A 21,626-nucleotide genomic window follows, 5' to 3' on the forward strand; every position below is an offset into this window, starting at 1 on the left:
TTCCACTTTATTTGTTAGTAGTCTTTCGTTTGTGCACCCGACCCCACCCATACCATGCAGGTCCACATAATACATACATAGGCCTGGGTCTCAGCTTCCCATACATGGTACGTTTTTTAACTGCATGAGAGGACACACACTAGCTAGGGACCCCAAAAATAAAAGAATACCGTGACGAGGTGTTGGGGCTCTGTTGCATTGATCAATTCAATAGCTACATTTCTCTTTATTTATAATTTATGGCAATAATGCAGTTTCATTGTCATTTTTTCATTTTTACATGTAGCTATTGTATTTTTCAGGTCAGTATTCACACAGCAGTTACAGTAATTCCATATATTCCCCTTGCATAGTCACTGGTGTGAATACCTTCTCTCCATATACAAACTCATACCGACCTGAGACATCACACTAACACATCAGTTTTATCACATAGTGAAAATAATAAAATATCCCAAAAACTATTGTCACACTTTTCTTGCAGTTTTTACGCACTTGAAATTTTTTTGGTGTTTTCCAGTACACTATATGGAAAACTTGTGGTTTCATTTAAAAGTGCAACTTGTCCCACAAAAGAACAAGCCCAAGCCCTTATATTGCAAGATGACGGAAACATAAAAAAGTTACAGCTCTCAGAAGAAGGGGAGAAAAAAAAAAACCGGAAAAACAGAAAATCGTCAAGGGGTCAAGGGGTTAACAATTCCAGCATCTGCCTACAAATGCTTTACAGTACATTTCGATTATATGAGTAACTCCACTCTTCTTACATTCCTCCTCTCTTTAAACTGACCACTCCTCAGTTGGGAAAAGTTTCTTAGGCACTAGATGCTCCTCAGGGGTGGTCCCAACGTCACCAATATCTGAGCACATTCCTGTGTCTCTGGCATTATATTCTTAAATATAAAAACATCTTCTGCATATCTCCTAAGTGGAAACCAGCATTGGTACTGTCTGTTCTCTGTGGTCCCTCCTGACCTGTCTCTTGACATTCTAATCCTCAAGCAAAACCCAAAAACAGACCTGGCATAAGGTAACTAAAAACTTTTTTTTTTTTCGATCTCAGTACACAACACGTTTCTAGGCTCAAGGGCCTCTTTTACAAGTGGCAAATATCACATAATTTCTAATTCTCTCAACGTTCACTGCAAAACTATAATCATGCAAGTATGAAGAGATACTAAAATCAAATATGAGTGGTCATGTGACAACTGCTGGAATCGTCAGCAGAGCCCAATCCTGACAGTGAAAAATGGCGGGGGGAGGAGACAAGCGCAGATAGGGTGATAATGAAGGTATAGATTAGAACACAGTTATGTGGTTGCTCATCTGTAAAGGTTGTAATTATCACAACTCCAATAATCTCCCATGAACAAGGGTGTAATGATCACTGTCATAGAGGTCACTACAAACATACACAGTTGCACACTGAAATGATTACAATGAATAAGGGAACTCTGGTATTGCATTACTGCTATAGGAATATTTTTTTTTAAAAAAGAGATATGTCGCATATGTATTGGTCAATGCATGTAAGCCCGGTCACCACGGCAAGGTAATCTGTGTATACCGGGTACCTAACCTGAAATGCCACTATCTGGGTTAAAAACCTCCATGTCTGGGCAGCTAGACTAAAAACCTAACTTGAGATGTACTATCTGGGTTAAAACCTCCATGTCTGGGCAGCTAGATTCCAGCTATAAAGGGGAGTGAACACAGCCTGGTTATAGGGCATAGTGCTCAATCAGAAAGAGATGCACTATAAATATACAAAAAGACTAACCTTCACATCCAACAGGTGTAAACAGGTGCTAGCTGTAATGTGTTTTCAAGGACAACGGGGACAAAACTGCAGACTTGCACAAGGCTGGGATGGGCTACAGGACAATAGGCAAGCAGCTTGGTGAGAAGACAACAACTAATAGCACAATTATTAGAGAATGAAGAAACACAAAATGACTGTCAATTATACTCGTTATAAAATACTTGTTTCATGCAATAAAAGGCAAATTAATTATTTAAATAACATACAATGTGATTTTCTGGATTTTTTTTATTGTCTGTCACAATTGATGTGTACCTACTACAAAAATTACAGACCTCTCCATTCTTTGTAGGTGGGAAAACTTGCAAAATCGGCAGCATATCAAATACTTATTTTCCCAACTGTAGATGCCATCAATGTGCAATGTATCTATAGTCCATTTTTATCATTGCAGTGAGGCCTCGACTCCACTTGCAGTTTACATGGACAAGTGCAAGCTAATAAAACATCAGATTGCACTCGCTCCAGTGTAAAACTATGGGATAGTGTCCATCTATTCTTTTCTCATGGCATATCGACAAGAGAAACAATCTGCAGCATGCTCCATTTAACAGCAAGTCTCAGCTCACACGCACTCATATAAATCTATGGGTGGGTGTGAAACATCACACTGCACTCAGATGTCATCTGAGTTCAGGGCGGTGTACGCGGAGACTATCAATGGAGAAGATGGAGAAAGTGCTCCCTGCCTCTTCTCCTTGGTTGTGATCCAATTGTAAGATCGGATCACAGTCGCATGACACTTGGTCACACTTATAGCAGAGCTTGAGCCGAGGGTAATTAGTATATTGCTTCCGATGCTCTTGCATTGGAAGCGATGTACAAGTGGAACCAAGGCCTGTGTGGCGCCCCTGAGGCTTCAGTCGCCACAGAGGTACTGCATCTCAGCCAGAGGTGTGGTGTCCCATCCTGGGTAAGGAAGAGGTCATCTGCCGGTATGCACACAAAACACTGACACTTACTCAGCAACACCTCATCAGACCACGATAAGGGCATAGTGATCACCCAAGGCCGGGCTGGGGGGTGGAGTCTAGTTAGTGGGAGCAGCCTGTAGAAAGTTAGGCAGTCGGAAGGAGCGAGGAGTGAATACCTGTTGTCTGGAGCTGGTGCAGCTCGGCCCAGGCACAAGTGAGAAGGAGTCCTAAAGCCCACGGGACGTGCACCATACTCCTGTGGCCTCGTTCCACATATAACATATTGGAGTGGAGGGATTTGGCCGCAGGCGTGGATCCGGTCCCTAGACTAGAGGAGAAGAACCAACATGCTCATCTAGTAAAACTGGAGGCTAAGGATACATCTAGTGCCAAAGCCAACTCTGCACACGAATCCGCTGGAAGGTGACTACATAGGGCCAAGGGTTAGAGCTTCAAGCCACCCGACAGGGTCCACGGACACCGGTTCAGGGCTCTGTGTGTGAGGGTGCAGGCAGGAGGGAGAAGCCAGTGCAGGAATACGACCAGGGAAGGAACATTAGAAAGGTGCACCGGTCTTGACCTCTGAACTACCCGGGATCAACTGGAGCCCATCACATTGGAACCCAGCACTTCAAAGGTGGTCACTGACTAGTTGTGTTACCTTAGAACCTGCTACAGTGAGTAAAAACCTTGTCACTCCGTTATTCACCTGCGCCTCCGGCCCTGCACCCACTCCATCACATACTACCACACCCAACCGCCCTGGGGCCCAGCTCTACCTGTGGACAGCTATACCAACCAAGCTGCATCACCATCTGCCCCAGAGGTCCCATCCCGCAGCGTCGGCTATCTCTGGCCGAGTACCACATGCGGTGTCATTAACTATTATCTCTCCTTTAACTAACACTGCCGGGGTCACGGAACCGGGCCTTGCCACCGCAGCGTCCCAGAAACAGAACTGCGGTCCGCTGTGAGTGTATCACCTGAGTAGGAGATGGCAGAGGCGTATCGGGCGGCTGGTGAGGAAAGTGCCCTGGGCGCAGCTGTCAGAGCACTCTGAGAGTCTCCCCAGTGGCTGCATTTTGACCCCCTCATAGTGGGAGCTGGCTATTCTGAGTCTGGTGGTCAAGCTGACAGCTAGACTCAGAGAAAGTGTGGCTCCATGTGGTCAGTTATACTTGTGTCTGTCAGATGCGAGTACAATTGAACCCTGACCACTGGCACTTCTGGGTCAGGGTGACATCCACAGTGTGATCGTGTCAGCTGATCATACTGCTGATGTCAGTCGTCGGCACCGCAGAGATGGCAAACCACGCTGGTGGTGGGTGCTCCAGTCAGAATGAGCTGTAGATACCGAAGACTAAGAGGAACAACAGAGGGTGAAGGTGGAAGCATCTATGGACACAGTATGGGGGGAGAAATGTATATGCTGCAACAGTATAGGGGGAGAGGAGGAATGTATATGCTGCCACAGTATGGGCAGAGAGGGTGGGTAGGAATATATATATGCACATTATTGGGAGAGGGAATGTATATATGCAACACAGTGTGGGGAGGGAGAATGAATATATAGCCCCACACTGTATGGGGAAAGAGAGTGGGGAGGGGAAGTATATATATCCACACAGTATGGGTGGGGAGGGGAAAGTATATATGACCCAGTATGGGGAGAGAGGGTGGGGAGGTCAAAATATATATGGCCACACATTATGGGGAGAGAGGGTAGGCAGGGCAAAGTATATATGGCCACATATTATGGGGAGAGAGGGTGGGGAAGGGAAAATATGTATGGCCACACAGTATGGAGAGAGAAGGTCGGGAAGGGGGATGCATGTATGGAGACAGTATGAGGGGAGAGGGTGAAGGGGGAATGTATACAGACATACTATGGGGAGCGAGAGGGAAGAGTGCAGACAAACACAATATGGGGAAATACATTTTGAGGACACAGTATGGGGAATTTCAGGACTATATGTGAGCAAAGGGAGAATTTCGAGTACATGGAATGGGGAGCAAGCGGATAGAATGGGGAGCAAGGAAGAAATGTATTCTGGACATAGTATGGAGAGTGAGGGGGAATGAGTGTGGAGGTAATGAGAAGACAATATGGAATGAAAAAAATGTAAGGGGGCACAAAATAGAAACTCGGTAGTGGGGGGTATGGAGAGGGGGCACCATGGGGGGACAGTGTGAGGTCACAACAAAGAGGGGTGTGTAAATAGGGGGCACAGTATAAAGACTAAGCAGTATATTGGGCATACAGTGTAGAGGACAGTGTAAAGAGGGGGCTCAGTATGGAAAGGAGAGGGCAGTGTGGAGGTCATGTACCATTGGAGAGACAGTGTGTAGGTCATATTTTGTGCAGAGAACACAGTAAGGGGCTATTATGTATTCTGGGGCACAGCGTAGGGCATATATTTTTTTTATAAAGGAGTACTATAATGCTTCTGCTATTTTCAAGGGTATCGTGCCAGAATGTGCTGCAGAAGAGCAGAGAAGATGGAAGTCTGCAGGGACAAGCTGTGAATGTGAAAATTCATCATGGCATCTAGACAAAATGAAAAAAAGGAACGGATGACTTACAGTGGGTATGGAAAGTATGCAGACCCCTTTAAATTTATAACTCTTTGTTTCATTGTAGCCATTTGGTAACTTCAAACAAAGTTAATTTTTTTCTCATTTACTGTATGTACACTCTGCACCCCATCTTGACAGAAAAAACCCAGAAATGTAGAAATTTTTCACATGTATTAAACAAGAAAAACTGAAATATCACATGGTGATAAGTTTTCAGACCCTTTGCTCAGACACTCATATTTAAGTCACATGCTGTCCGTCCATTTCTTTGTGATCCTCCTTGAGATGGTTCTACTCCTTCATTAGAGTCCAGCTGTGTTTAATTAAACTGATAGGACTTCATTTGGTAAGGCACCCACCTGTCTATATTAGACCTCACAGCTCACAGTTCATGTCAGACCAAATGATAATCATGAGGTCAAAAGAACTGCCCAATGATCTCAGAGACAGAATTGTGGAAAGGCACAGATCTGGCCAATGTTACAAAAGAATTTCTGCAGTTCTCAATGTTCCTAAGAGCACAGTGGCCTCCATAATCCTTAAATGGAAGAAGTTTGGGAGAACCAGAATTCTTCCTAGAGCTGGCCATCCAGCCAAACTGAGCAATTGTGGCAGAAGAGCTTTGGTGAGAGAGGTAAAGAAGAACCCCAAGATCACTGTGGCTGAGCTCCAGAGATGCAGTAGGGAGAAGGGAGAAAGTTCCACAAACTCAACTATCACTGCAGCCCTCCACCAGTCGGGACTTTATGGCAGAGTGGCCCAACGGAAGCCTCTCCTCAGTGCAAGACACATGAAAGCCCGCATAGAGTTTGCAAAAAATCACATAAAGGACTCCCAGACTATGAGAAATACAATTTTCTGGTCTGATGATATAAAGATAGAACTTTTTGGTGATAAATCTAAGTGGTATGTGTGGAGAAAACCAGGCACTGCTCATCACCTGCCAAATACAATCCCAAAAGTGAAACATGGTGGTGGCATCATCATGCTATGGGGGTGTCTTTCAGCTGGACAACTAATTGCAATTGTAGGAAAAATGAATACAGCCAAGTACAGAGATATACAGGAAGAAAACCTCTTCAGAGTGCTCTGGACTTCAGACTTGGCCGAAGGTTCACCTTCCAACAAGACAATGACCCTAAGCACACATTTAAAATAACAAAGGAGTAGCTTCAGAACAACTCTGTGACCATTCTTGACTGGCCCAGACAGAGCCCTGACCTAAACCCAATTGAGTATCTCTGGAGAGACCTGAAAATGGCTGTCCTCCAACGTTCACCATCCGACCTGACGGAACTGGAGAGCATCTGTAAGTAAGAATGGCAGAGGATCCCCAAATCCAGGGGTGAAAAACTTGTTGCATCATTCCCAAGAAGACTCATGGCTGTACTAGGTCAGAAGGGTGCTTCTACTCAATACTGAGCAAAGGGTGTGAATACTCATGACCATGTGATATTACAGTTTTTCTTGTTTAATAAATTTGCAAAAAATTCTACATTTCTGTTTGTTTTCTGTCAAGATGGAGGGCAGAGTGTACATTAATGAGAAGAAAATGAACTTTTTTGAATTTACAAAATGACAGCAATGTGGGGGAGTGTTGATTCCCTAACTGGATTACGTCGAAACTTTGAAGATTATTTCTATTAATAAATTGGTGAACACGTACTTCTGGGGAAGATTATATTCAAACAAACTTTTTTCCCTGTTTTTTTAACTCTATTCTTGCAGGGTTAGTAATTGGGATGTCTGATAGACGCATCCCCATTACTAACCCATGGGCTTGATGCCAGCTGCATTGCAGCCTTTCAACAAACCTTATTAATGTACTACCCAAACACCGACCTCAGACAGACTTTTTATAAAAGTCCGAGTCCCGGACAACCAGTGTCCAGTACAAACACGGAACTTTAATGTTTGGTTTTGCTCATCCCTATTCAGCTGTTAGGTTCTCTTTTATGTCATAGTAGGAGGCTAAGCTAAATCCATGCTCGGTAGGTACCGTGAATGTTTGAGCCATGAACTAATGATTTGATTGACTATAAAATATTGCTTCAAATATTAGTTACTGATTGAAAATGTAAACTATACATAAATGTTATTTGCCATACTTTAATAAGGTCAAAATCACATATAGGGAAGGGGCATTTGTAAAATTGCAAACTCTGCACCATGAATCAGCACTATTGAAGGTCATAGGTATATGATTGATAATAACTTTTTGTGCATATCTATGTGGCACCATTGCAGTTGTTTATGAGTGAATGTCATCACTTTGTGTAATCTTCAAATTGCCATGAAAATCTTTTATTGCGTTTTGTGTCATATTTAGAAGAGACAGTGCACATAAAACCACATATAAAACCCAATGTTGCGACTATATATATTGGGGACTGGAGTCAGTAAAGCCCATTATCAGAGGAAGAAGAAGCTCTGTGACACTTTTAATCATGAGTGCATCAGCCTGGGGATATGATGTGCATAATGGTAAATGCCAGTAGATACAGTACCGGTATACTGATGATCAGTGGCGACTGACCGACCGAGACACTGGAAGATGCTCTGGTGGGCCCTGGTCATCCGAGGGCACCCTAGGTGAAAGTAGAGGGAGCCCGCTGATAATTGGTCTGCAGTAGTGAAAAATAGCCGCCAGCCTAAAGGCTGCCAGTGCGCAGCGCATAGCATTTTAATGACAGTGCCGCATTTGAACAAGCAAGAGGACATCACTCGAGAATGGGAGCAAGGTGAGTATGCATTGTTTTTATTTTCTAAGGTTTTTTTTCTATGCGTGCTGGTATATAGGAGGCTATGTAGGTTCTAATATTGTCTATAGGACAATATTATGGGGGCTGCTTTGTCTATAGGGGATTATTTTGGAGCTCATGCGGTGTATATAGGGGTCCTGTGTGGGGGCTCATACTGTATATAGGGGTCTGTGTGTGGGGGCTTATACTGTATATAGGGGTCCTGTATTGGAGGCTCATACTGTATATAGGGGTCCTGTCGGGGGGCTCATACTGTATATAGGGGTCCTGTGTGGGGGGATCATACTGTATATATGGGTGATCATACTGTACATGGGGGCCTGTGTAATGGGGCTCATTCTGTATATAGCAGGCTATATTTACAATCATACTGTATATATGGGGCCTGTGTGTGAGCTGATGCTGTATATTGGGGGTCTGTGTTGGGGCTTATACTGTATATAGGGGCTTGTGTGGGGGCTTATGCTGTATATAGGAGGCCTGTGTGAAGGCTTATGCTGTATATAGGGGGCCTGTGTTGGGGCTTATACTGTATAGAGGGGCTTGTGTGTGGACTTATGCTGTATATAGGAGGCCTGTGTTGCTGCTAATGCTGTACAAAAGGGGCCTGTGTGGGTGCTCATACTGTATATAGGGGGCCTGTGTATGGGCTCATACTGTATATAGCAGGCTATATGTGGGCTCATACTGTATATAGGGTATATATATTCATGCTGTATATAGGAGGCTGTGTGTGCTCATGTTATATCTAGGGGCTGTGTGGGTCATACTGTATAGGGGCTGTGTGAGGGTCATATGGTATTTAGTGGGCTGTGTGGGTGGTGATACCATATATCAAGGGAGGGAAACCTTTCTCTGTCAAGAGCCATTTGGAAATATCTAGCAATCTTCAGGGGCTGCACAAAATGATCAACTTCAAAAATTCTACTAATATATTTTGGCAAACAATTAATTAACTCACCTACTGTGGTCGCTGTAGCTGCTTCCCTTTGGTGCGGCTGGGGGGCACACAGCACTGGGGCGGCATGTACAGTAAAGGGAATGCTGGGCTGCCACTCCTCTTCTTCTGTGGGACAGGTGCAGATTGCACGCATCCCCACCTACAAAATACATCCTCAGCACGCTGGCACTGACTTCAGTGTATGCGCACGCAGCGTTCAGGAGTGAACACTGTGTGCATGTGCTTGCAGCTTACGTTTGAGTTTAAAGGGCCAGCAGCCAGTAAGACGAGTACTGTGGTCCACTGCGATCTGTCTGGGGGCCGCAAAAAAGGTCATTGTAGGCCACATGTGGACGTGGGCCTGAGGTTACCCACTCCTGCCGTATATATAAGGGACCTGTGTCCCTGTATATATTCTATATATTGGACCTGTGTGGGGGCTTATGCTTATTCTGTGGGCCCCGAACACCCCAGTCCGACACTGTTGATGAGGATGAACCTGAGCAATGTATACTCTGTAGGTATTCTGCTTTTTAGTTAACAGTCTAAATGCAGACTTAATGGGTTAATGATCTCGTTGAACTGGTTTCAATTAGCGATAGGCGAACGTGCTCGCCACTGCTCATTACGTGGTCAAGCATCAGATTGTGCCAATACAACTTGAGTACTGAGCATAATAAGAAGAAGTAATAAGTAATAAGAAGTCAATGGGAAACTGGAAACTCGAGCATTTTCAAACTCACATGCTCGAGGCTCAATCGAGTAACGAGCAGTGCCGAGCACGTTCGCACATCACTAAACATATCCTATAGTTTTGTGTATACAACTCTAATGCAGAACTATGTGTCCTCATGGTTGTAAACTACAAACAATGTACAATGTAAGAAGATCAGGCAAATCCAATGAATAAAATCTTCATACTTTATTTGTACATAACATAAAACTCCATGATGGCGGAGATGTACAAATCAATTTTAATTGTACATCTCCACCATCATGGAGTTTTATTATGTTATGTACAAATAAAGTATGAACATTTTATTCATTGGATTCACCTGATCTTCTTACATTGTACAGTCCATGGTGGTGGCTTTCAGGGCTAGAGTCCATCAATATATGGTATCAGTTGAAAGATGGTGGTAGTATGATGAGGCACTAATTTTTCTATATAGTGACTTGTTAAAAACCCAGTATAGTTTGATTATGTAGTCTTGAGTTACAGTGGGGAAAAAAGTATTTAGTCAGCCACCAATTGTACAAGTTCTCCCACTTAAAAAAATGAAAAATCCTGTAATTGACATCATAGGTAGACCACTACTATGAGAGACAAAATGAAAAAACAAATCCAGAAAATCACCTTGTCTGATTTCGCAAGATTTTTTTTTGCAAATTATGGTGGAAAATAAGTATTTGGTCAATAACAAAAGTTCATCTCAATATTTTGTTATATATCCTTTGTTGGCGATGACAGAAGTCAAACGTTTTCTGTAAGTCTTCACATGGTTGGCACACAATTGTTGGTGGTTTGTTGGCCCATTCCTCCATGCAGATCTCTTCTAGTGCAGCGATGTTTTGGGCCTGTCGCTGGGTAACACAGACTTTGAACTCCCTCCAAAGGTTTTCTATGGGGCTGAGATCTGGAGACTGGCTAGGCCACTCCAGGACTTTCATATGCTTCTTAAAAAGCCACTCCTTGGTTGCCCTGGCGGTGTGCTTGGGATCATTATCATGCTGAAAGACCCATCCACTTTTCATCTTCAATGCCCTTGCTGATGGAAGGAGGTTTGCACTCAAAATCTCACGATACATGGCCCCATTCATTTTTTCATGTACTGTACATGTATCAGTCTTCCTGGTCCTTCTGTAGAGAAACAGCCCCAAAGCATGATGTTGCCACCCCCATACTTCATAGTAGGTATTATGTTCTTTGGATGCAATCTAGCATTTTGTCTCCTCCAAACACGGCGAGTTGTGTTTCTAACAAACAGTTCTTCTTTGATTTCATTAGACCATATGACATTTTCCCAATACACTTCTGGATAATCCAAATGCTCTCTAGCAAACTTCAGACGGGCTTGGACATGTACTGGCTTAAGCAGGGGAACACGTCTGGCACTGCAGGATCTGAGTCCCTGGCGACGTAGTGTGTTACTGATGGTAGCCTTTGTTACGGTGGTCCCAGCTCTATGCATGTCATTCACTAGGTCCCTCCATGTGGTTCTGGGATTTTTGCTTATCATTCTTGTGATCATTTTGACCCCATGGAGTGAGATCTTACGTGGAGCCCCAGATCAAGGGAGATTATCAGTGGTCTTGTATGTCTTCCATTTTCTTATTATTGCTCACACAGTTGATTTCATCACACCAAGCTGCTTGCCTATTGCAAATTCAGTCTTCCCTGCCTGGTGCAGAGCTACAATTTTGATTCTGATGACCTTCGACAGCTCTTTGGTCTTCACCATAGTGGAGTTTGGAGTGTGACTGTTCGAGGTTGTGGACAAGTGTCTTTTATACTGATAACAAGTTCAAACAGGTGCCATTACTACAGGTAATGTTTGCAGGACAGAGGGGCCTCTTACAGAAGAAGTTACAGGTCTGTGAGAGCCAGAAATCTTGCATGTTTTTAGTTGACTAATGTTATGGGGGGCTGTCTGATAATAACACCTAAAGGAATATCAGACAGTCAGGGTCAACCGACTGACTCTGCTGCAGACTATTGCAGAGTGCAATACCTCTGTTAAACTCACAGAGGAATATAATTAGTAAATAAGGCAATTCCTCCCTTACTTGGAGGGTGTGTGGAATGGTCTCTGTTAATGATCACAGAGACAAAAGCAGTGAGTGTGAAATGGCACCTACCTAGGTCCGTTCCTCTAGTGGTGCCAGGAGACGGACAGCAGCGTAAGCCGCACAAAGCTCCTACCTGTGTTCGCTCCACTAGTGTGCGAGGACACGAACCACTAGATATGGCACCTGCCTAGGTCCGCTCTTCTAGTGGTGCAAAAGAGACGGACAGCAGCGTAAGCCGCACAAAGCTCCTACCTGCGTTCCCTCCACTAGTGTGCGAGGACACGAACCACTAGATATGGCACCTGCCTAGGTCCGCTCCTCTAGTGGTGCAAAAGAGACAGACAGCAGCATAAGCCACACAAAGCTCCTACCTCTGTTCGCTCCCCTAGTGTGCGAGGATACGAACAACTGCCAGACGCAGTATAAGGAACGTTACCCTAGCGGCAACGTCCACCTACGAGTAGAATCACAAGGCCCAGCTGGACCATGTGCCTCAGGCACCTGCCTATGTCCGCTCCCCTAAGAGGTAAGGATACGGACTGCAGCCGAAGCTGTAAGGTATAAGAACGCTACCCTGCCGGTAGCGCTCACCTAGCATAGACAGAGAGATGCCTAGAGGAACGTGCACAGAGCGTCTACTCTCATTCATGAACCAAGAAGACTGAGCGCCGTGCGGCATGCGTCAGGGTCTTATATAGACTCTGTGCCTCATCCAAGATGGAGGACACCAGAGCCAATCCGCTGCCAGAACGACAGGAATGACGTCACGCTGGCCTATCACCGAGCAAAGCGTCACAAGCACATGACCAGCGACCAATCGGCATAGAAGGTGTCAGAGACATGTGACCACGTGTCACAAGCACATGACCAGCGGCCAATCGGCATAGAAGGTGTCAGAGACATGTGACCTCGTGTCAGCGATGATGTCACCCGCATATGTGCAATGGCTCCAAGATAGGACTTAGTCTCCAGCGCTTGCACATGTGCAGTAGCAAGAAATCTGGACATAGACTCCAGTGCCACAGCAACCGTAACAACTAAATGCTTATTTTCCACCATAATTTGCAAAAAAAAATTGCCAAATCAGACAAGGTGATTTTCTGGATTTGTTTTCTCATTTAGTCTCTCATAGGTGTGGTCGCCTATAATGTCAATTACAGGCCTCTCTCATCTTTTTAACTTGGAGAACTTGCACAATTGGTGGCTGACTAAATACTTTTTTTCCACTGTATTTAGTATATTTTCTATTAATTTATTCTTTATTTCAGGACCTGACCATTGGCATAAAGTTTATCCTATTGCTCAAGGAAACTTCCAGTCTCCAATAGACATTTTAAGCAAGGAAGCAAAGTTTGATGCATCTTTGAAGTCTCTTAGTATCAATTACAGTCCAGCTTCTATCAAATCTATTATCAACATTGGTCATTCATTCCATGTAATTTCTGAAGATGCTGCTGACGTCTCAGGTAAGACATCGGAACTAAAGCTCAGAATGAATGACACATTAAGTTTTTATAACCAGATGATAATTAATTCTTAGTCAGTGGTAGTGTAACGCTTGTCACTACCTTACGGAGTCGCATGAACGGAACGGTAGTCAGAAGAGCCGGTGTCTGGTAACAGGAGATCACGTCCAACAATAGAGATAGGGCAGCACTCACCAACGTCCAGTAAAAAAGACTTTATTTATTCATGGTGCAGGTAAAAAGGCAGGAGCAGAGTTGACAGCAGGGCCCCCTCATGGACGACAGCCGTTTCGCGTGTACTCACGCTTCCTCGGGTCCATATCGTGGTATCAGTGGTAGTGTAACGCTTGTCACTACCTTACGGAGTCGCATGAACGGAACGGTAGTCAGAAGAGCCGGTGTCTGGTAACAGGAGATCACGTATAATCATAAGGGGTAAACAGAGATGTAGTCAGGGCATAATTCGAGGGTCACAATACCAGAAGAGCACGTAGTAGTACAAGGGAGCAAGCAAAGACGTATGTAGTCAGATAACAGTCCGGGGTCCAAGACAGGAATGCATGACAGGAATAGGGAGCGGGCAGAGGGAAGTCCAATAACAGTCCGGGGTCAGAATACTAGCAGACACACAAACTATGGCAACACAGCAGAGCCAGAGAATACAACTGGCAGAGCTCTGGGGGAGCATGCTCTGTAAAGAAGCCTGAGCAATTACCCAGAAGATGGAACAGCTGAGTAACCAGCACCTCCCAAAACCAACCTGGACACCAGTATTTTGACCAAGCTGCTAGTTCATTATCAATGACGATGCCACAGAGCATCTCCAAAGGCAAGATGATCTGCACAAGGAATACACTGCCAGATCTGTAAGTGCCACAGAGTATCTCCAGGTCTACGAGATGCTCTGCACAGAGAATCGTGACAGGTAGATTTGGTAAGCATGCATAGTAAATGTGCCAAATAGGCAACAGAGCAACATGCTACAGAGAATCTGATAAGGGATGGACACATTCATACTTAAAAAGATTTCATTATAAATATCACTGTCTTCTCAGATATTGATTAACTGGTAAAATGTTCACAATTTTTAATGCATTGCAGTGGTTAAAGGAGGCCCGCTCAATGCAAACTACAGGCTGAACCAGTTCCACTTCCACTGGGGCCCAGCTAACGATTCTGGATCAGAGCACACCGTGGATGGAAAGCATACCTCCCAACTTTTAAAGAAGGAAAAGAGGGACAAAGTTTGCGGCGCGCGTAGCGCGCCGCGGCAATTTTTTAGGCCACGCCCCCTAACCACACCCATTTCACAGTCACGCCCATATCCACTCCCCATCCACACCCATTCAGCACAAACACGCAGGCAGCCGGCGGGCCTCCAGCACGGACACGCAGGCAGCCGGCGGGCCTCCAGCACGGACACGCAGGCAGCCGGCGGGCCTCCAGCACGGACACGCAGGCAGCCGGCGGGCCTCCAGCACGGACACGCAGGCAGCCGGCGGGCCTCCAGCACGGACACGCAGGCAGCCGGCGGGCCTCCAGCACGGACACGCAGGCAGCCGGCGGGCCTCCAGCACGGACACGCAGGCAGCCGGCGGGCCTCCAGCACGGACACGCAGGCAGCCGGCGGGCCTCCAGCACGGACACGCAGGCAGCCACAGTGAGGCGGCCGGTCGCCCGCACAGTGAGGCGGCCGGTCGCCTTCACAGACAGGCGGCCGGCCGCCTTCACAGACAGGCGGCCGGCCGCCTTCACAGACAGGCGGCCGGCCGCCTTCACAGACAGGCGGCAGGCCGCCCGCACAGAGAGGCGGCCAGCCGCCCGCACAGAGAGGCGGCCGGCTGCCCGCACAATGAGGCGGCGGGCCGCCCGCACAGACAGGCGGCGGGGGGCGCCCGCACAGACAGGCGGCAGGGGGGCGCCCGCACAGACAGGCGGCAGGGGGGCGCCCTCACAGACAGGCGGCCGGCCGCCCGCACAGACAGGCCGCCGGCCGACCGCACAGACAGGCCGCCGGCCGACCGCACAGACAGGCCGCCGGCCGACCGCACAGAGAAGCGGCCGGCTGCACGCACAGACAGGCGGCCGTCCGCCGGAACAGAGAGGCGGCCGGCCGCACGCACAGAGATGCGGCCGCCCGCCCGCACAATGAGGCGGCGGGCCGCCCTCACAGACAGGCGGCCGGCCGCCCGCACAGACAGGCCGCCGGCCGCCCGCACAGACAGGCCGCCGGCCGCCCGCACAGACAGGCCGCCGGCCGACCGCACAGACAGGCCGCCGGCCGCCCGCACAGACAGGCCGCCGGCCGACCGCACAGACAGGCCGCCGGCCGACCGCACAGACAGGCTCCGGCCGGGGGTGAGGGGGGGGGAGGGAGGGAAATCAGCGCTGGGGAGATTTTACTGTACCAGCAGCAGCACAGGCAGCGCTCCTCTCTGTTATGCCACGTCTACTGGGATGGTAGGAGGGAAAAGCAGGGAGGCAGAGAGAGTGGGTGGGCGGAGCCCGGGAGCCGGCCGTCCCGCCCGTGGCAACGGGACAAACAACATAAAGCGTGAAAGTCCCGCTGTATCCGGGACGGTTGGGAGGTATGTGTGAGCTTCAAGGGAAATAAAAAGGGATTGTAGGTCAACGTCTCTGGGTGCAATAGTGTGCAGCACTACTTGAAATGCTCTGCCTATTGGTAGGGGAGAGAGGGTGCGATGCTCTGCCTGGGGGAATGGGGAGGGGGAGAGAGAGGGTGCGATGCTCTGCATGGGGGAATGGGGAGGGGGAGAGAGAGGGTGCGATGCTCTGCATGGGGGAATGGGGAGGGGGAGAGAGAGGGTGCGATGCTCTGCATGGGGGAATGGGGAGGGGGAGAGAGAGGGTGCGATGCTCTGCCTGGGGGAATGGGGAGGGGCCGGGGGAGAGAGAGGGTGCGATGCTCTGCATGGGGGAATGGGGAGGGGGAGAGAGAGGGTGCGATGCTCTGCCTGGGGGAATGGGGAGGGGGAGAGAGAGGGTGCGATGCTCTGCCTGGGGGGATGGGGAGGGGGAGAGAGAGGGTGCGATGCTCTGCCTGGGGGAATGGGGAGGGGGAGAGAGAGGGTGCGATGCTCTGCCTGGGGGAATGGGGAGGGGGAGAGAGAGGGTGCGATGCTCTGCCTGGGGGGAGGGGCCGGGGGAGAGAGAGGGTGCGATGCTCTGCCTGGGGGGATGGGGAGGGGGAGAGAGAGGGTGCGATGCTCTGCCTGGGGGAATGGGGAGGGGGGAGAGAGAGGGTGCGATGCTCTGCCTGGGGGAATGGGGAGGGGGAGAGAGAGGGTGCGATGCTCTGCCTGGGGGAAGGGGGGAGAGAGAGAGGGTGCGATGCTCTGCCTGGGGGAAGGGGGGAGAGAGAGAGGGTGTGATGCTCTGCCTGGGGGAATGGGGAGGGGGAGAGAGAGGGTGCGATGCTCTGCATGGGGGAATGGGGAGGGGGAGAGAGAGGGTGCGATGCTCTGCCTGGGGGAAGGGGGGAGAGAGAGAGGGTGCGATGCTCTGCCTGGGGGAATGGGGAGGGGGAGAGAGAGGGTGCGATGCTCTGCCTGGGGGAATGGGGAGGGGGAGAGAGAGGGTGCGATGCTCTGCCTGGGGGAATGGGGAGGGGGAGAGAGAGGGTGCGATGCTCTGCCTGGGGGAATGGGGAGGGGCCGGGGGAGAGAGAGGGTGCGATGCTCTGCCTGGGGGAATGGGGAGGGGGAGAGAGAGGGTGCGATGCTCTGCCTGGGGGAATGGGGAGGGGCCGGGGGAGAGAGAGGGTGCGATGCTCTGCCTGTGGGAATGGGGAGGGGGAGAGAGAGGGTGAGATGCTCTGCCTGGGGGAACAGGCGGCCGGCCGCCGGAACAGAGAGGCGGCCGGCCGCACGCACAGAGAAGCGGCCGGCCGCCTGCACAGAGAAGCGGCCGGCCGCCCGCACAGAGAAGCGGCCGGCCGCCCGCACAGAGAAGCGGCCGGCAGCCCGCACAATGAGGCGGCGGGCCGCCCTCACAGACAGGCGGCCGGCCGACCGCACACGGCACAGACAGGCTCCGGCCGGGGGTGAGGGGGGGGGGGGGAGGGTTGGGAAATCAGCGCCGGGGAGGAGATGTTACTGTACCAGCAGCAGCGCTCCTCTCTGACTGTGTTATGCCACGTCTTACTGGGAGGTAGGAGGGAAAAGCAGGGAGGCGGAGAGAGAGTGGGTGGGCGGAGCCCGGGAGCCGGCCGTCCCGCCCGTGGCAACGGGACAAACAACGTAAAGCGTGAAAGTCCCGCTGTATCCGGGACGGTTGGGAGGTATGGGAAAGGCATATTCAGCAGAGGTAACTCATTTTACTTACAACCCTCAAAACACTTCTAGACACTACAAAGACTAACTGATCTATATGAACTGCAAGAAAATCGTATTAAACCTATGAATCTGATTGTTGCCCATACCAAACATAAGGTAGACCACTGAAAGTGGAGTCTACCGAGGCCTAGCCATAATTTCTGTAGATTGACCAAACTAAGGTATGGCCTAAGCACTGTCAAGTACTACTACAGAGGCTAATAGGTAAAATATATACCAATACATTATAGCTTCAAGAAAAATGGAGAAAGTTTTAACCCCTTCCCATCACAACCTGTTTCCACCTTCCCGACCAGGCCAATTTTTACAATTCTGACCAGTGTCACTTTATGTGGTAAAAACTCTGGAACGCATGAATATATTTCCGTGATTCTGAGGATATTTTTTTGTGACAAATTGTACTTCATTACAGTAGTAAATATAGGTCAATGTGATTTGCGTTTATTTAAGAAAATATCGGAAATTTTACAAAAATTTTGAAAAACTCAATTTTAGAATTTTTAATTTTTATGCCCTCAAAACAAAATAGTCCTACTGCACAAAATAATTAATAAATAACATTTACCTCATGTCTACTTTATGTCAGCATCATTTTAATCATATTTTTTTATTTTGTTAGAACTATGTAGCAACATTTTTCATTTTTCCAACCAAATTTATAAATCCTATTTTTTTAGGGACCACTTCACTTTTGAAATGACTTAGAAAGTCCTATGTGTCAGAAACACCCCCCAAAAAGATGCAATTGTAAAAATGGCATCCCTCATTGTAGTCAAAACTGCAGGAAGGTTTGTTAAGGCTACTTTCACACATCTGGTTTTTGCAGTGCGGCTCAAACCGGCTGTGGTACCTATGCAACGGATGCAGCGAAAACACCGCATCCTTTGCATAAGTTTTTACATGCGGCCCGTCCTTTTTTTTCCGGTTGAGGCACGCTACTGAGCATGCGCAGTGGAAGAAACCGCATGCGGCGGCCGGATGCGGTTTTTGCCGCATCGCTCCGCATCCGGCGTTCATAGGCATGCATTGAAAAATGCGCCGCAGCGGCCGGATGCGGCGCGATACTTTTTTTTGCTGGAGCAAAAAACGTGCCAGGGAACGTTCCATCCGGCCGCCGCATCAGCTAAATCTGCCGCATGCGGCAAAAACCGGACGGAACGCAAGCCCATGCGGCACAATGTGGCGCCAATGCAAGTCAATGCTGGAAAAAATGAAACCGGCGGCAAAAAAAAAACGGTTTCTTTTTTCAGCAGAGCGCCGGATTGTGCCGCACTGCTACAACCGGATGTGTGAAAGTAGCCTAACCCGTTAGGTGCTTCACAAGAATAATAGCAAAGTGGAAGAAAATAATGAAAAATTACGTATTTTGCTTTAGCCCCAAATTTTTCATTTTCACAAGAATATCAGGAGAAAATGGGCCATCCAATTTATTGGCCAATTTCTCCTGAGTGTGGGAAAACTACTGTTAGGGCTCACGGGAGTGCTTGGAAGGAAAGGAACACCATTTGAATGTTGAAACCCAGATTTAGCCAGAATAGACTATGGATGCCATGTTGCATTTGAAGAGCCGCTAAGGTGCCAAAACAGCAAAAAACCCCACAAGTGAACCCATTTTAGAAACTACACCCCTCAAGGTATTTATTTAATGGCTTGTTGAGTATCTTAAACCCACAGGTGCTCATTGGACCATGAAAATGAAAAATTCACAAGGGAAACAGGAGAAAATGGACCACCCAATTTTTTGGGCAATTTCTCTTGAGTATACAGATACCCCATATGTGGGGGAAATTACTATTTGGGCACACAGGAAGGCTCAGAAAGGAAGGAGAGCTATTTGACTTTTCAAGCTCAACTTTGTCAGGAATAGACTGCGGACGCCATATTGCATTGGAAAAAACCCTAAGGTGCCAAAACAGTAGAAACCCACCAAAGTGACTCCATTTTGGAAACTACACCCCTTGAGGAATTTATTTAGGAGATTAGTGAGCATTTTATACTTACATATGATTGACAAAATTATTTAACAATGGCTTTGGAAATGTAACATTTTCCACTAAAATGTTGCTTTAGCCCCATGTTTTTAATTTTCAAAAGTGCTATTGGGAGAAAATGGACCACATATTTTGTTATGCAATTTCCCATGAGTATGTCAATACCCTATATATTGTTGGAAACTACTTTTTAGGCACAGTGCCAAGCTCAAAAGGGAAGGCGCTCCATATTGGAGTGCAGATTGAGCTGGAATGGTTGTTACATGGGCAGAGTTCCTGTAACTCTAAGAGAGTGTAAGAGGTGCCAGGACAGCAGAACTGCTCCGCTCAGAGACTACAATTAGTCATACAGTGAGCATGTTGCCATCACCGGTGTGTCACAAAATTTTATACCATTGTGTGGTGAAGAAATATTAATTACATTTTTATCACTAAAATACTGTTTTAGACCTAGACTTTTCATTTTTACAAGGTGACGTGGGTAAAAAGCCCATCATCTCAATTTATTCACAATTTATCATGAACGTGGCAATACCCCATGCTGTATGTGACTGTACAGTACTATTTTGCCACATGGCAGGGCTCGGGAAGGAAGGAGTGCTATTTGACTTTCGGGGCGCAGATTTTCCCAGAATAGTTTGCAGACTCCATTTGCAGGGCCACTTAGGACAGAACAGCAGAAACTCCCATCAAGTGAATCCATTTTGGAATTTACACCCCTCTGGGAATTCATCTACATGTGTAGTGACTATTTTGACTCCACTGGTGTTTTTCAGAAACAAATATGTAAGTAGAAGTTCCAGAATGAAAATGCAGATATGCCACTGCAGTGCCCAATACATTGTAGTGCCCAATATATTGCACCAAGCTGGTGCTTCTGTAGACATGTGACGTGCCCACGGGGTCTTGGGGGTTACTCGTCACCGATCCGGTGTCGATTTGGTTGTCACAGCGGCCTGGCGGTTTCATGACCTCGGCGGTGTCAATAAAGATGGGGATGATGGGAGTTGTTATTCGTGACACCACCTGTGGTGTGCTGCCAGTTATTAGCCACCGCTGCGGAAAGTCTCTCTTCTGGGGCATATGGTGACGCAGCTCGGGTATTGCAGCTCTCCACAGGTAGAGCTTGGGCTTCAGGGACGATGTTGGGAGTAGTAGTCACCTATGGCGCAGGGGTTCGAGGATGGGAGCGCCAGCAATGATGGGATGACACAGAGGTTGCAGTCAAGGTTCTTTATTCGCTGATATGTGATATCAGTGATATCACTGATAATGCTGGGGTTTCACTGTGATGGGCTTCAGCCGATCCCGGATAGTTCAGAGATCAAGGCCGGTGTTTCCTTCTGTGTGTTCTTTCCAGTGGTCTTCCCTCCACCCAAGCTCCTGGGCCGTGGAACGGGTCACGGGTGCCTGCAGCACTCCCCGTGAAGCCTGGGATCCCCCTTCTTCCTAAAAACCCGGGTTGAGCTTCCAGCTCCTGACCACGGGCCCCTTTCTGTGCAATGTCTTGTGACGTCTCTTCCTGAGTCTAACCTGGCGCTTGTTGCACCTGGAGCTCACTGAATGCTGTGTCAGATGGCTCCTCACTTCCCCTGCAGGTGCCCCACCTCCTGGGTTGCTGAACTAGTGGGCAAGAAATCCCATATCTCGTGATGGCCACCCCCGGCACCTATCCTGGCCCAGTCCCAGTAACAGAGCTCCCAAGTTGTGTGTTGGATGTGTTGTGGTAGTTTACCAGCAATGACCTCATCTGTATCTGAAATTAATAATTCACCCAGGGGGAGGTGCAGTACCCTGTGGCGCCTGAAGCCACAGGGGTGCCACACATGCATCCGATCCATTAAGTGGGTCTCCTGGCTACAATACTGGCAAACATATGGACACTAGCTGCAGTTTAGGCACTATGTTGGTTTCAGAAGGGAGGGGAACGTTTAGATTTGGAAGTGCAGATGTCACTGCATTTCTTTTGGGGGAGCCATGGCACATTTCCAGTGCCTTTATGCTACCTG

The 21,626-nt window shown here is 48.0% G+C and overlaps 1 protein-coding gene across 2 annotated transcripts in view; it reads left to right on the forward strand.

The window, feature by feature from the left end:
* Nucleotides 1-7,734: 7,734 nt before the first annotated feature.
* The window catches only part of LOC142244086 (carbonic anhydrase 1-like), a 30,397-nt gene continuing 16,505 nt past the window's right edge, over nucleotides 7,735-21,626 (forward strand). The window contains exons 1-4 of one of the 2 annotated variants that reach the window (XM_075316281.1): nucleotides 7,735-7,797; nucleotides 13,074-13,271; nucleotides 14,373-14,470; nucleotides 17,577-17,597. In XM_075316281.1, the coding sequence (XP_075172396.1) occupies nucleotides 7,761-7,797; nucleotides 13,074-13,271; nucleotides 14,373-14,470; nucleotides 17,577-17,597 (354 nt within the window). In that variant the 5' untranslated portion in view covers nucleotides 7,735-7,760. Of the gene's footprint in view, nucleotides 7,798-13,073; nucleotides 13,272-14,372; nucleotides 14,471-17,576; nucleotides 17,598-21,626 lie in introns of those variants that run through there. The other variant, XM_075316280.1, reaches the window with a different exon arrangement.

This window comes from Anomaloglossus baeobatrachus, chromosome 6 (assembly GCF_048569485.1).
Source record: "Anomaloglossus baeobatrachus isolate aAnoBae1 chromosome 6, aAnoBae1.hap1, whole genome shotgun sequence".
NCBI classification, from domain to species: Eukaryota; Metazoa; Chordata; class Amphibia; order Anura; family Aromobatidae; genus Anomaloglossus; species Anomaloglossus baeobatrachus.